At 36.4% G+C, this 16,099-nt stretch overlaps 1 protein-coding gene across 3 annotated transcripts in view; it reads left to right on the forward strand.

Annotated features, from left to right (window-relative positions):
- The window catches only part of TPR (translocated promoter region, nuclear basket protein), a 45,790-nt gene that overhangs the window by 1,601 nt on the left and 28,090 nt on the right, over positions 1-16,099 (forward strand). For all 3 annotated transcript variants that reach the window (XM_075711561.1, XM_075711562.1, XM_075711563.1), the window contains exons 2-21: positions 255-359; positions 813-886; positions 2,266-2,362; positions 2,726-2,829; positions 3,504-3,668; positions 5,188-5,280; positions 5,404-5,484; positions 6,907-6,994; positions 7,517-7,657; positions 8,693-8,784; positions 9,619-9,816; positions 10,347-10,454; positions 11,772-11,998; positions 12,674-12,837; positions 13,233-13,372; positions 13,458-13,606; positions 13,909-14,071; positions 14,517-14,651; positions 15,411-15,551; positions 15,714-15,882. In XM_075711561.1, the coding sequence (XP_075567676.1) occupies positions 255-359; positions 813-886; positions 2,266-2,362; positions 2,726-2,829; positions 3,504-3,668; positions 5,188-5,280; positions 5,404-5,484; positions 6,907-6,994; positions 7,517-7,657; positions 8,693-8,784; positions 9,619-9,816; positions 10,347-10,454; positions 11,772-11,998; positions 12,674-12,837; positions 13,233-13,372; positions 13,458-13,606; positions 13,909-14,071; positions 14,517-14,651; positions 15,411-15,551; positions 15,714-15,882 (2,634 nt within the window). The remainder of the gene's footprint in view (positions 1-254; positions 360-812; positions 887-2,265; positions 2,363-2,725; positions 2,830-3,503; positions 3,669-5,187; positions 5,281-5,403; positions 5,485-6,906; positions 6,995-7,516; positions 7,658-8,692; positions 8,785-9,618; positions 9,817-10,346; positions 10,455-11,771; positions 11,999-12,673; positions 12,838-13,232; positions 13,373-13,457; positions 13,607-13,908; positions 14,072-14,516; positions 14,652-15,410; positions 15,552-15,713; positions 15,883-16,099) is intronic.

The following is a 16,099-nucleotide window of genomic DNA, read 5'->3' on the forward strand; positions in this document are numbered from 1 at the left end:
TATGGATCATTTCTGGAAACATACCACTTTCCATGCTAACAAAGTATTTTAAGCAATGTTAATTCAATGTGGAAATGCATCTTTTTGCCTTCAAAATTTTCTTCAAATTCTACTCTAGTCTTACTATTTTTAGATATTTTCTTTATAAATACAGTTCTTTAATAAAGGTGTCCATTAATGAGGATCCTTGATAAAGGTGAGAAAGAAAAAAAAAATGTTTATTAAGTGAAATTGACATAACTGTTATTTTGCAGAACAACAGTACTTTGAAGTAGAAAAGCGTCTGGCTCAAAGTCAGGAGAGACTTGTAAATGAGACACAAGAATGTCAAACTCTCCGTGAGGAGCTTAAAAAACTTCGTAAGTATAACTGCACATTCTTAAGATTGAACAGGATATTCTTTCTTTAGTCCAATGTTATGCTGAAATGCTTTAAGTTTTAAATAGGCGCTGAAAATCCATCCATCAGCTACATTTGTTATTTCTGCAAGTAGAGACATGTTTTGCTTCAAGTTGGCTTTTTTTTAATGGATTTTTTTTTCTAATGGAAACAAAAACCCTGATTTCTGATTTCTGTAATAATAGTAGTATAGTGGGTTATGTATTGATCTTCACAATAAATGCCTCTGCTCTAAGGATTGCATTAGTTTGCTACAGTACTGCCTAGTCCATCCATAGTGAAGTCTTGAATTCCTGTCTTTTTTTTTTTTAAATGTTGTGAAGGGAAATTTTGGCCTAATTTTATTTGGAGAGTGAATTCTGTCATCATGTTACAGTGGAGATCCCTCACTACTATTTCTTCTTATCCAACAGATGAACAGTTGAAGTCACTCAATGAGAAAAATAAAGAACTTGAAGCTGCTCAGGATCGTAATGCAGCCATTCAGGTACTGGAAGAACTTGACGATAAGTTGAAAGACCTGCCTCATTGCAGAAAAGAATGCAATCAATTTCCAAACTGGACTGTATCAATATCAGTACAAATATGTACTGGTGTACATATTTACATGTCCGTATGGCCGTGTATACAGGAAAATTGTGTGGGTTTTTTTAAGTAAACGCTGGTGTTCTAACAAACTGAATTACAGGTGAACATATGTCAGAGCAGATGCTTTTATTTCAGTTCGGATAGATTGTTTCATTCTAGCTGAAACCTGTTGTGAAATGACTTGAAGCCGAACCTCAAAAATTGGACAAAGGTGTAAAGAAGTGTTCTGTTTCTTTCCCCCATCCTTTCATACACTCTGGTACAGTTTTCCTTGCATTAGGCTCAAAAGTCATGGGGTTGCAGGATGAGTCACTTCAGCTGACTGATCCAGCAGAACACTAATTTTGGAGCAGGAAGCGAAAACATTATTATTAGATTGATTTGTCCACAATGAGAAGATGGATCTGATTGTTTCCCCAGAGGGGCTTATCTGGCCCTAACTGAAGTGGTTTGTATTGACAACTTAGAAAGCAGAGGCAGTACTATAGCCTATAAAGGATCCAAGACCATCGACTTCGATTTGATTTGATACTGATGTTTTGCATGTGTTCATTCCTTGGTTACTCTGTTATCTCTTTTATTTAACCAAATGAAACTGTTTCAGTGAAGTCTTAACTATCAAACCTGTCTTTCAAAGCATATTAAAATTAGATGCAGTTTTGAACAGTTCCTGTTGTTTGATTTGGATTTCTGTTAGGCCTTCAGTTTGTTTCATCTGCTCTAAGTTCAACAATTTTCATTCTAATCTTAATTCAAATACAGCTAGAACTAGAGGGAGTCTTGTGGCAGTTTGGACCTCTGTATACCAATTGAAAAGCAAAGGCATGAAAACTACCTGTTCAGTATGCTGGTCTTGAAAGCTGTGTGATACTTACCTCATTTTGCTGTCTAATCTTATGTGATAGTGGCATTTTGCATTTAAGCACAAAGGGCCAGCTGGACAATAGTATCAGAGTGATTTTATGGGGAAAAAAAAAACATTAATTGAAATGTGTTAGCTGTTAGGCACTAGAAGAAAGAGGTACGTTAACCTGCATTTGTTTGAATTATATACCCCAATATGACAGGAAAAAAGGGAAGCAACCATGCTTTCATACTATGTAGTTTAGACTGATTCAGCTGCCCACTATAAAAGCCTCTTATCCCAGTTTTCAGTTGGCTGGGGTAACTTACTGTGGTTCAGCATGATTCTCTGTGATGGTAAGTGTAAATAGCAACTATAAGCTGTTACAGAAAGCTGATCACATTTCTTCATTGCTCTTTTGCAATTTTTTTCAGAGCCATTTAAGTAGAGAAAAAGAAGAACTGGAAGCTGAAAAGAGAGATTTGGTTCGAACAAGTGAAAGACGATCTCAGGAAGTTGAACATTTAAACGGTATAGCCAAGAACACATTAACAAAATACTTCACATGATTTTGCTAAGTAAAAGACATGCTTGAACAATTGAGCTGGTATGGAGTATGCAGTTTGTATAAGCAGCATCAAATAATGGATTAGCAGGAAACAGTATTTAGAGAAAAGGAAACAAGACAGGAAATTACATGCTAATTGCAGAAAAACCACAGCAGTTTGATGCTTGGTTTTGTAGATATAAAAACATACATTATACAATCTTATTGCACAATATATAATTACATACAATATATCTTACCTGTTCTCATTCTTTACAATTTAGGTAAGCTGAGTAATTAAAACTGTTATACAGTTAGCTTTTTTAACACTGATTTCCCTCCTCCAGAGGATGTTAAACGCTTAAATGAAAAGCTTACAGAAGCAAACACAGAAAAGGTGAAACTTCAGTTAAAGTTGGATGAACTTCAAACATTAGATGTTTCCATGAAGGTGAGTAGTACTTTATATGCATAGTATGTGTTAATGTTCTAATAAGTAGTTGTTTACATGTGATGTAATCATCATTGTGTCATTATTGACTTTGAAAGTAGGTCGAGTGTACTCTGTTATTTATAACAAATTATTTTATTATAAAATTGGTGGCTGGGAGTGGAAGTGGGACATATATGTATAAAAGGCAAGAGGGCATCAAGTTGGGCAAGCATGTCCAACCCTCGTTGGTGGCAATGGTGGCTGCTCTACCCACTAGGAAGAAGGACTCCAAGTCCATGAAGACAGGTAGAAAGGAGAAAAATAATTATTTGTGAACCTGCACCATTTCTCTGTGGGCAGAATAAACTCCATAAAGAGCTGAAAGAGAGGAGGAAAGGAGAAGAGAGGAGGAAAACATTGGTACCTTAATTTATTTCCTTTGACTAGATATTAATCTAGTTTACCTTAGCTGGGAACATTAACTTTGAGGAAACTAACTCAATTTTCAAGAAGTTCTTGTCGTTTGAGGCTAGTAAGTTTTACCAATGTAATAAGGAACACTGCCTGTCATTTGGTGCTATTTACAAAATTACAGTACGTTTTTGCTACTCCTACTCTGACTATAGTACTTTGATTAGCTGCTTTATTTTCTGTGGAACCAGTACAATTACACTGTGCTATTTTCTTTTCAGTACCGTGAGAAAAGGTTGGAGCAAGAGAAGGAACTACTACAGAATCAAAACACATGGCTGAATGCTGAGTTGAAAGCCAAAACAGATGAACTTCTACATACTGCCAGGGAGAAAGGCAATGAAATCTTGGAGCTTAAATGTAATCTGGAGAACAAAAAGGAGGAGGTAGTGTAATTACTGAGTACTTTTGCCATTTCTTATAAATTATACCTCCTGATTAACTGTATTAAACAAAACCAAGCACTTTAATAACTCTATTCGAGTTAAAAAAGTATGTTTTGCAATTAATAAGGAGGTGTTCTTTCTTTTAACTTGTGATTTTTAAGGAATATGTATAGTTACAATTGTCTAGAATAGAAAAGTCAAAGATTTTAATTATAAGCTAGAAATTTTGGAGTCACTGATAACAAAGCTATATAATGGTATAATGCTATTAAAATGTATGGGAGTACAGTTCTTAATAAGGGGGAGGAGCAGAAGGATCTGACTTAACATTCTTTGCGGAGTGGGGTGGTGATATTTTTGTTTTCCTGTGACAAAATACATGGAAGAATCAATGGCCGTATTTTGAAGATACTCAGCTTCAGCGAGCTTCTGTTTGCGTACCTGAGCAGTTTCTTTAACAACTCTGAAAATTGGTTGGGTTTTCTGTGGCACTTAGCTCCACTGAGGCTTGTGGTTATATTTGCTTATGTATAATTGGATCAATTTGGGGACTCTCACTTCTTCATTTAGCTGAATGCATGGGAGCAAAGACTGTTAGCAAATCATAGAATCGTAGAATCGTTGAGGTTGGAAAAGACCTCTAAGATCATCCAGTCCAACCATTAACCTAACATTACCAAGGCCACCACTAAACTAATTAAGGGTAGAGTAGCAATTTCATGTTTCCTGGCTTGGTGGCTGGATTATTTTTAATGAAAGTAAAAACTAGGAATCATTAAGATTGGAAAGGACCTCTAAGATCATCAGTCCAATCATCAACCCAACACCACCATGCCCACTAAACCATGTCACAAAGTGCCACGTCTACTGCTTTTTGAACTCTTTCAGGGATGGTGACTCCACCACCTCTCTGGGCAGCCTGTTCCAATGCTTGACTACCCTTTCCGTGAAGAAATTTTTCCTAATTTCCAACCTAAACCTCCCCTGGCACAGCTTGAGCCCATTTCCTGTTGTCCTATCGTTATCTACTTGGGAGAAGAGACCAACACCCACCTCACTACAACCTCCTTTCAGGGAGTTGTAGAGAGCAATAAGGTCACCCCTCAGCCTCCTCTTCTCTGGGCTAAACAATCCCAGTTCCCTCAGCTGCTCCTCATAAGACTTGTGCTCCAGACCCTTCACCAGCTTTGTTGCCCTTCTCTGGACATGCTCCAGCACCTCAATGTCTTTCTTGTAGTGAGGGGCCCAAAACTGGACACAGTATTCCAGGTGCGGCCTCACCAGCACCGAGTACAGGGGGACAATCACCTCCCTGCTCCTGCTGGCCACACTATTCCTGATACAAGCCAGGATGCCGTTGGCCTTCTTGGCCACCTGGGCACACTGCTGGCTCATGTAACCATTTATGCTGTTTCTGGAACTTTTTAAAAGTAAAGAACAGTGAGATGAGTGTTTTCCAAAATAAACTGGACTAGAAAGAAAAATTTATACATGGTGTTCTCATGTATTCTCTGAACAGGTTTCCAGAATGGAGGAACAGGTAAACAGCCTAAAACAGTCAAATGAAAATCTTCAGAAGCATGTGGAGGACCTTTTGAATAAAATGAAGGAGGTAAGACAGCTTGAAGTTTATGTGAAACAGCGTTATAGTTGCTTCTACAAATTAAAAAACCAAAATGTGTGAAATAGAAATAGTGGAATGCTCCCCCACCCTGTCTCTTCTTTAATTTACTAGGCAAAGGAACAGCAAGCTAGTATGGAGGAAAGATTCCACAATGAACTGAATGCCCACATAAAATTATCCAATTTGTATAAGGTGAGTTTATTGATTCTGTTGTATCATATATTAGTATTACTTGGAGCTGAATCTTAGCATTAAAAGTAATGCAGGCCAGTTTTGGTTTTTTTCCCCACAAAGTGTGGATGTGGGGAAGACTAACTTCTATTGCAAACATTGTGAAACATCCAAAATACTGTTTTCTTTGCTGCTGTCTTAGGCAGCGTTTGAAATACTACATTGCTTGGATGATTTTGTAGATTAAGCAAAACTGAAGTTAAAATAGTAATTTTACGCTCACTGTTTTGAGGCTTCATGTTGTATGAATGTGGTTATGTCTTACAATGTTTTATTGGGAGGTAAAGGTTTGTAAAATATGACTGTGCGAGAGATTCTTCTGAGTTCGGTTAGTAGAAGTTCATTTCAAAAAACACTGCAAATGTTAGTGATTAAGACACAGCTGAATGTCATGTATTATGTCAAAATAAAGCACTAAACAAATAATTTTTGTTTGTTTTGTTGGCTCAAAGAGTGAAAAATATCCTGTGGCGAGTTGACTAAGTCAGCTAAAGAGGACAACTGATTGCCCTTTAATTTACACATAGTAGATTCACAGGATAATGAGTTCTGTTTCCTGAGTATTCTTGCATAGATACCCACATAAATATTCTACCCTGCTTAATTCCGAGTTCTACATTAATACTTTGTCTGAGTACATGTAAACTGATGTCCCTTCATTGAACAGCAAGCCAATAGCTAAGTTTTCTGGAACATAATGCATTGCCATTTACCTTTTAATTTGGTTTTGTTTTGTTTGTTTTTTTCTTTTACTCCTATTCATTCATGCTTTTATTATAGAGTCATTGGTTTGAAGGGGCTTAAAGGTTTGTCTTCTGCTTAACATAGGGTTTGCTGTGCAGTTGTAACTGACATATTTGTCTGACCTGATATTAAAAGTATCAAGATTGAGTGCTCCCCCAGGGGAGCCTATTCTGAGACTTTGCTGATTAGCAAAAATTGAATCAACTTTATTTCACTTATCTCTAATGGACTTGCAGAATTGCTGAGGTATTTTAGTCTTGCACTTGAGAACTCTAACTGGAAGCAAAGAAACATAAGCTGTTTATATAATAGATTCCCTAAAAATACCAAATTTTTCAGAATGATCAAAATTGAGTACTCAATTTCTCCAAATTTTCTTTAGTGAAGAGAAGGAACAATAAAGGGCATATGTTTTATTTGGATTTGTCATATCAAATTAATGTCTGACACTTCTTAATCTCAGATGGGCAGTTTGCAAAGTGAGACTTAATCCAAGTGGAAAGAGAATTGTACAGTTTAGGTGAATCTTTTAGCATTTTACTCAAAACCTGCATGTTCATAATTTTTGTTCAGTTTGAGCTTTCTTATATAGATGCTACTACTGTATAATAAAAAGTTAAATAAAATGGTTTTATTTAGAGTGCTGCTGATGACTCGGAGGCAAAGAGCAATGAACTGACGGGAGCAGTAGAAGAGCTGCACAAGCTTCTGAAGGAAGCAGGTGAAGGTAAGCTGTGAGTGAGAAATTGCAAATAGAACAGGACAGTTACACTTCTTTGTAACTGCCTTGACACATTGAAAAACAGGTATTGAGCGTTTATGAAAGGAACTTCATTAGGCTTTTGGGATGGTGGAAATGACAATCACTTTGTAACAAAAATTTTATGTGACTAGTTGAGTTTACTTGGTGAGGGAGGGACGGGACACTATCTTCAAATATACTTGGTATTTTACTTTGGATTTTGATGAGAAGATCTAATTTTGCAACATGTCTTCATCTTAGTTTCTCATTTTAGATTCCTTTTCACTGATAAAAGGACAGTTCATATTTTAGCCCTCTTCTAAGCAAAGGTGGTAGGCAGCAGCTCATACTTCTGTCATGCTACTGAGTTTTCTTATCAGCATGAGCTTCTGCAAATCATATGAAGTTAAAGTGAAATTTAAGGTACATATGCAAATTTTGGTCTTTTTAAAAGAAAAAATAAAACTCACCACAACACAAAAAACTGCTTGTCTGATTTAATTTTAGCTAATAAAGCAACCCAGGAGCATTTGGCTGAGGTGGAAGAGTCAAAAGCTGTAATGGAAAAGGAACTGAGAGAGAAGATTAGTAAACTGGAAAAGGAGCTGGAGAATGCTAATGATCTACTGTCTGCTACAAAGCGTAAAGGTACGGGTCCTGCTGGGAACTAAAATAGATAAAGCCTCAGGCTTTCTATTGTAAGTAGTCTTGCATGAAAATATGCTGAATTTCTATAGGAAGTAAGTGCATTAATCTTAGTTCATCTTTGGTAATTTCTAATCTTGTATTTTAGAAGCTTTTTCATGTTTCATGTATATATCAAAATATATTTATCTCTGTGTGTATATATATCTATAAAGTATATTTTTTTTCCCCACCAGAAAATGTATTTCTATCAAAATGGTTTTTGAAGTTCTTTTGTTAATCTGACTTACCTTTTCAAAGAAAAAGGAGAGGAAACATTTCATTAAGGCTGAATCATTGTGCTTTTAGTGGTTTTCTGGAGAGGCAATGGGGTTGATAAACTATTCTTATTTTCCTATTACCAAAAAAATAAAAAAAAGCAGTAGAAAACAAACCTCTGTCCTTAACTTTCTATTTAACATTAAATCTTGCTCAATATTCACTGTTCCATTTCTATATTTTGTTAAAGAGCAGTGTTTGCTACATACAGGTAGTTTCTAAAGGAAAGAGAGAGCAGAGCAGGAAGGAACAGAGAGTCATGAAGTATATTTGCTATCTCCCTATGTTAATTTAATAGAAGTAAACAAGTGCTTTGCCACTCTAAACCTCCTGAAGTTTGCTAAGAAATCTGATGTTAAGCTTTGCTCCAGCTATTTCAGTTGCTTATGCTCAGAAGTGATCTAAATTTTAAGAGTCTAATAGCAAAAGCTTTTCAGCATTTCAGATTGAACTAGTCAGAGACCTTGATAATGTATGACATGAAATATTGTATATAATACAAGTCACTTGCACATGTATATGTATAATGGAGTTTACATATATAATAGAGACTACAGAAAACTCTTAAACCAGCAACTTTAAGGACTTAAAATAGTAACTTAAAATACAGTAGTTATAAAGCACAAAGGTGTGTGCAGACATCCTCTATATTAATAAAGAATATTTATGATGGGAATTATTGCAGCTTTTTAATGGTAATTGATGGGATTATGTCTTCAGGAGCCATATTGTCTGAGGAGGAACTGGCAGCTATGTCTCCCACTGCTGCAGCAGTAGCTAAAGTAGTCAAGCCTGGAATGAAATTAACTGAGGTAAGTGAGAAGAATCTCTTCAATTTCAAGGCCCTTTAAATGCCAACAGAAATATGTTAATATAAGGGTGTAAACTTCATTCACCATTTTGTACTTCATGTAATGCCTGACTGAAGCTGATGAAATCTTTTCATGCATTTGAGGCACACTATACTGGTTAAGTTATTTAGTTATTTGGATTTTTTTTCAACATACCTTACGGCTTTTCTTTAGTAGATGAAAATATTTGTAGGGTCTTTTGATTCTTTTTCTGAAATGGGGGGGGGGGTGTTGTGTATGTAAACTTATTTTCTGTATCCATTTTTGGCGGGAACTCTTTTTTCCCCTTATTTACATAAATTTTTAATCAGTGCTGCTGTGCATTTGGCTTATACTTGCAGAAAAATCCATAATGATAGGTTGTACATATTCTAGGGGTTTTTTTACACTTTATTTATGCAATTATTATTTTCATTTTGTTTCTTATTGGTCATTCTGTCCAGCCATTAAATTACTTACTTCTGTGCTTGCTGCTTTCTTTTGTGATACTAGTTTTGATATTTCTGTTGTCTTAAACTTGCTTAAGATTTGTCCATTTTACATAGAATTCTTTCATTGCGTACAGTTACACTATAAAATTTTGCCATTTTAAAATTAATAGGGATAACTGCTTTGCCATGATATGAGTCCTAAAACCAGATTATTTTAAAAAGTCCAACTTGTTTCTCTGAATTAATTAGTTTAGAGTTGTATAACATTATACCACCTTAAGGTATGAGTTATGTAATTACCAGTGGTTCTTTGATACATCTGGACAGAGATATTAAAAACAAAACAAAAAATCTTTTGTTGCAGCTGTACAATGCATATGTAGAAACTCAGGATCAGTTGCTTTTGGAAAAGCTGGAGAATAAGAGAATCAATAAATATTTGGATGAAATAGTGCAGGAAGTAGAAGCCAAAGCACCAATCTTAAAACGTCAGCGTGAAGAATTTGAGCGTTCCCAAAAAGCTGTTGCTAGTCTGTCTGCGAAGCTTGAACAAGCTATGAAGGTCAGTATAAAATAACAGAGCATGTAAAATTACGGGAAGAATTTATTTTTAATTCCTTAATCCTAATTACTGTTAGTAAATGTATAAAATGGATCTTCTAGTCAACTTTTATTGTGAGGAAAATATCTGTTGAACTTTCTGGGTTGTGATTTATTGGACCGTACAAAGTATTTTACAGAAAGAACATTTTTCAGACTTTTTTTATAATGAAGGCTTAAATGTGGTGACTTACAATTTCTAATTTTCTGAGAAAGTAGAATTCTTTATAATCAAAGGTTAGTATTTGTCTGTCCAAAGAAATAAAATTGGACTTCGGTGCCCACTTCCCTTTAATTTTAATACATACACTAGTACAGCCTGAAAGAGCATGGCTTTTGATTTGTAAATATGCGGAGTCTAACTTTTGGAGTCTAACTTTAAAGAAGTAAAGTGTAGTTTGATTCACAAGGCATGTCTCTTTGTTATCTCTCTGGAAAGATATGTGTCTGAGTTTAATTGCTATGTGTTTCTTAATGTTTTTATGCTTGCAGGAAATCCAGCGATTGCAGGAGGATGCTGATAAAGCCAATAAGCATGCCTCTCTGCTTGAAAGAGAAAACCAGAGACTAGAAATACAAGTAAAAGACCTTTCACAGCAGGTAGAACAAATGTTGCTATGGTTAAATGTACTGTTTGCAATTTATTAATATAGAATCATAGAATCATTTAGGTAGGAAAAGACCTTTAAGATCATCCAGTTCAACCATTAACCTAACATTACCGAGTCCACACTAAACCAATTAAGGGTAGACTAGACTAAACCGTGTCCCAAAGTGCCACGTCTACCCGTTTTTTGAACACTTCCAGGGATGGTGACTCCACCACCTCTCTGGGCAGCCTGTTCCAAAGCTTGACTACCCTTTCCGTGAAGAAATTTTTCCTAATTTCCAACCTAAACCTCCCCTGGCACAGCTTGAGCCCATTTCCTGTTGTCCTATCATTATCTACTTGGGAGAAGAGACCAACACCCACCTCACTACAACCTCCTTTCAGGGAGTTGTAGAGAGCAATAAGGTCACCCCTCAGCCTCCTCTTCTCTGGGCTAAACAATCCCAGTTCCCTCAGCTGTTCCTCATAAGGCCTGTGCTCCAGACCCTTCACCAGCTTTGTTGCCCTTCTCTGGACATGCTCCAGCACCTCAATGTCTTTCTTGTATTGAGGGGCCCAAAACTGGACACAGTATTCCAGGTGCGGCCTCACCAGCGCCGAGTACAGGGGGACAATCACCTCCCTGCTCCTGCTGGCCACACTATTCCTGATACAAGCCAGGATGCCGTTGGCCTTCTTGGCCACCTGGGCACACTGCTGGCTCATGTTCAGCTGGCTGTCCACCAACACCCCCAGGTCCTTTTTGGCCAGGCAGCTTTCCAGCCACTCTTCCCCAAGCCTGTAGCGTTGCATGGGGTTGTTGTGACCCAAGTGCAGGACCCGGCACCTGGTCTTGTTAGTCCTCATACAGTTGGCCTGGTGCTGTATTTCTGAAGTTTACTTGGTAGTTGTGTTCTGCCACAGTCATGTACACTTTGTTTGTCATAAAAGCCTTGGTGATGTTAAAAACTTCTCCTTAGGACAATATGATATTTATATTTCTGCTTACAAAATTGGAATAAGTTTAGCTGGATAGGAGCGATCCTGCTTTAGGATAATATTGTTAAACATCTAATATGGAAAACTCGTATATACAGCTTCTTTCTTTGTTTGAGTGGAATGTCCTGTGATCTGTTTGCAGAACTGAACACAGAATATCTACTTCTGATTTTGATGTGGTTTCCTTTTGTCAAACTGTTTTTTATATAACGTAATTATCTTGCCAGTATTAACTGATTGTAATAAAGCACTTTATTTCTAACATACTGTTTTTCAGAGCAAACACTTGAATCTGTGTGCAAGTCTTATGCTAGAATGTTCTCTTTCAGATTCGTGTGCTTTTAATGGAGCTTGAAGAAGCTAGAGGCAATCATGTGATTCGTGATGAAGAAGTGAGCTCCGCTGACATCAGTAGCTCTTCTGAAGTGATATCTCAACATCTAGTCTCTTACAGAAATATTGAAGAACTTCAGCAGCAGAATCAGCGTCTCTTGGTGGCTCTTCGGGAGCTGGGAGAGGCTAGAGAAAAAGAGGAACAAGAAACAACGTCATCTAAGTAAGTTATCTGTTCATCCTAGTAAACTGTTTCTACTAAGTAGTAATAGGGATTTACTGAAACACTTCAATTTTTTGCTTCTGATCATCATTAATTGTGTGCATATGCATATGTAAGTGCACATATGCTCATGAGGAGCTATGTAATTCATAAAGGCAAATTGTTATTAAGAAACGTTGTCTTCAGTTTTAGATTGTAGACCTATCTTGTAATAGGTCCTCTCATCAAAATCCAAAGTAAAAATAATTGTTGGTCTTTTAGTGAATGTGATTGCATACAACAGGGCTGTTTTTCAAAAAAGTTTTCCCGTTAGCTGAACAAAAAATTCGAATATGTGCATATCTGGTTCACTAGCTGTAAAGCCCACAGATAATGTAATTCTGTATTAAGAGTTCTTAGCCTGATTCTCTGTTCATGCCATTGTTTGAAGTTATTTGCATGAATAGAATTACCTCTGTTCTGCTTTTCATGGAAAAGGCCTACTTTCTTTGTCATCTACAAAATAGCAAGCCCAAAGGCCAATCTTCCTGTAAGTTCGCTCAAAAATCTCAGTGGTGCTTAACTTTCAAAGATGCAGTAAAGGTACACTGAAGGACTTGTGACAAGATGTAAGAGTTGTGTCATCTTGGTATGCCTTGCTGTGCATGTTCTGAAAACAACTGTTCTTGGTTTCAGAATTTCTGAGCTTCAGAGTCAGCTTGAGGAAGCTCTCAATGAGCTAGAAAAATTGCGTGAATCACGTCATCATCAGTTGCAGCTTGTTGAGTCTATAGTTCGTCAGCGTGATATGTTCCGCATATTGTTGGCGCAGACCACAGGAGCTATCATTCCTTTGCAAGGTAAGCATCACATTTCTGCACTATTGGAAAAAAAAAAAAAGTTGTCATTTGTTATGAGTTTGCAGTAATGGTGCTGTAATAATACTAGTAACTTATGTTAATCTGGTATTAAGCTTTTACCCTTGCTCACTGGAAAGCCCATGAATTTGGATTCAGACATGTGATTTTATTTTTACAGTGTAATAACTTGCTACATAATGACTTACATGTAGTGGTGATTACGTGTGTTCTGGTAGCATACTGTAGGTATAAAAAAGAGTTGCTCAGGAGAGCCCAAGACTTTCCTAGCAATACAGTATTGGTTTTAGCTGTATTTCAGCATGGTTATATGATCATCTGCTTTGGCAAGCATTCATTCAATTGTTGCCTTTAAAATCCCCTTTACCTTTTTTTAGCTTCAGGTATATTACCAGAGGAGATTTCTCTTACATCTACTCCAAAGCGCCCAAATTTACCTCAAGCCATGTCAACACCTGCTCCAGTGTCAATGACTGAGTCAGTGGAGACTGTGGAGGCTAAGGCTGCACTTAAGCAGGTATATTTTTCAATAAGCACTGTAGAAAGCTATCACTATTTCTTTTTACTCTTGTAAGCACTTTAATGTCTGTTCTTTGATGTAGTTGCAGGAAGTTTTTGAGAACTATAAAAAAGAAAAGGCAGAGAATGACAAACTGCTGAATGAACAAAATGAAAAGCTTCAGGAGCAGGTCACAGACTTGAGGTCACAAAATGCAAAGATATCCACGCAGCTGGAGTTTGCCTCCAAACGGTAAATCAGTTGTTTAATTTCATTGCCTTACGTATGTGTTCTCTGCCAATAGAATCATGTTGACTGCTTGATATCATTTGATCAGAAAAGGTTGCCAGTTAAATGTTAATATTGTCTGTTCTGTTGAAGAACACAAAGGAAGTAGCAAAGGTGGGATCAAGAATATACCTTCTAGTTGAGTGAGCCATGTATGTGAAAACTGACGCACAAGAACGTGAAACATATAGCTGTGTATGTACACCTCTTGCAATTAAACAATTCAATGTGGCAAACATACACTTTGCTTGTTGTTCTATGTGAAGTTATGAAATGCTGCAGGATAACGTTGAAGGCTATCGTCGAGAAATAACATCTCTGCATGAACGAACCCAGAAACTCACAGCAACAACTCAGAAGCAAGAGCAGATAATTAACACTATGACTCAAGACCTCAGGGGAGCTAATGAAAAACTGGCAGTGGCAGAGGTTAGTAATACAGTGTATTTTATACTCCTAGACATGCCATTTTAGCAGAAGAGTTTTTCTTATGATTATCTTGAAAGCTGTCAGAACTTGAATGTGTGGCTTTTTGAGTGCATCAGCTATTAAATTTGTAAAAGCTTTTGTGTATGTGTGTTTGGTGTGTACATTTGTAACATTCCACAAAATATCTCAAGTACCAAGTGAAGATGGAACAACATGCTGTAGGTGTTTCAATTTACAGAGAAAACAGAATATGATTAGTCTAACAGTTGTGTTCTTACTGTTCTTGGCTTAATTTGCCTGAATTTTAATTTACAATCTATAATCTTAAAAGCTCTTTTCTTAGAATAGTATTAACTGATCCTAAAAATAATATTGTCCAAATTAAAATTAATGGACAGATTGGGGATTAATAACAAAGTTCTTGTTATTATTTGTTGTCTTAAAGGTGAGAGCAGAAAACTTAAAAAAAGAGAAAGATATCTTGAAGATGTCAGATGTGCGTTTGACTCAGCAACGTGAGTCTTTATTAGTTGAACAAAGAGGACAGAACTTGCTGCTTACTAATTTGCGAACTATTCAGGTATGTGGTATTATTCTTATGTCCAAGAACCTATTGGGGTATGTGGTATTATTCTTATGTCCAAGTCTGGTCTGTCTTTCAGAGTTTTCAATTAATACCTATCGAAATCAACTTCAACAGTCATGGGATTGGCTATTAAAGTGGATTTTTTCCTCTGTTACAAATTGATACTGAACATAAAATGCTTGAGCAACTTGTTGAAGCAAGTTTGTTATTCCTGTGTAATTTATGACACTCTGTTGTTTACCTGGGCAAAGTTCTGAGAATTTCGAGTTGATAGAAACAAAACACATAAAACAAATTGGAAGGAAAAAATCTGTATGTTGATTTTTATGATAGCAAAATTTACCAGTGCCTGCCTTGGTAATTTATTTTCCTATTGTTTTAAGGTCTATAAGGTATATTGACTCTTTGGGGCATAAATATTTAAGGTTGCACGTTTTGTCATGTGACTGAATTCTGTATCTGTATTGGATCTTTTGGGTTTTTTAATCCCTGGAATTAGACTGCATGGTTAATAGTTTTGGAAGATTTTTTTAATACTGTTGATACAGTATTATTAGAAGAAAAATCTAAGTCATACATTCTAAGTGCTACTTTTCCTAATTTTCTGTATCTACCTGTTATTGCTTGCTCCCTGCAGTAGTTATTTTGTGGGTGGCAGAAGTGTTGTGACAACTTTGTATGATGTGCTGCAGTAATTCAGAAGAAAATTATTGAAGTGTATTGTAAGCGTAGTGCATTATGCTCTTTTATCAGGGAATACTGGAGAGGTCTGAGACAGAAACAAAACAAAGACTCAATAATCAGATAGAAAAGCTAGAGCGTGAGATATCTCAGCTGAAGAAGAAACTAGAAAGTGAGGTGGAACAAAGACATTCCCTTACCAAAAATCAAGAGGTAAGTATAATTATAAATATGCTAAACTTGTTTTAGTGAAAATTAGTTGCATGGCGTCTGCCAGCTTACAGTGCATTGTTTTTCATATGTAAAATTTATAAACTTATTTGGTCTTTGTGCCATATGTGAATAATTACAAGTTTAAGAACCTTGTGTTTTCAGGTTCATATCCTGGATCTTAAGAGGCAACTTGAGACTGAGACAAACCGTCACGTTAACACAAAGGAACTTTTAAAGAATGCCCAGAAGGAAACTGCAATGTTGAAACAGCAGCTTAACAATACAGAGGCTCAGCTAGCATCTCAGTCATCGCAGAGGGCTCCAGGGAAAGGTAAGATGGTTTTGTACATTTAATTTCTCTTTATGTTAAACATTGCTGTTTGCAGAATGGCAAAATTCATAATTCATAATGATTTAGAATTAGGAGGATAGTACACTAAATAATAAACCTCTTATTACAATCACATATTCAAAGAAACTATAACCAGGATGATTTGTTAAATAAAAACTAATGTCCAAGCAGTCTTTGACAAAGGGGAAGAATAAAG

The sequence above is a fragment of the Pelecanus crispus genome, chromosome 5 (genome assembly GCF_030463565.1).
Source record: "Pelecanus crispus isolate bPelCri1 chromosome 5, bPelCri1.pri, whole genome shotgun sequence".
Taxonomy (NCBI): Eukaryota; Metazoa; Chordata; class Aves; order Pelecaniformes; family Pelecanidae; genus Pelecanus; species Pelecanus crispus.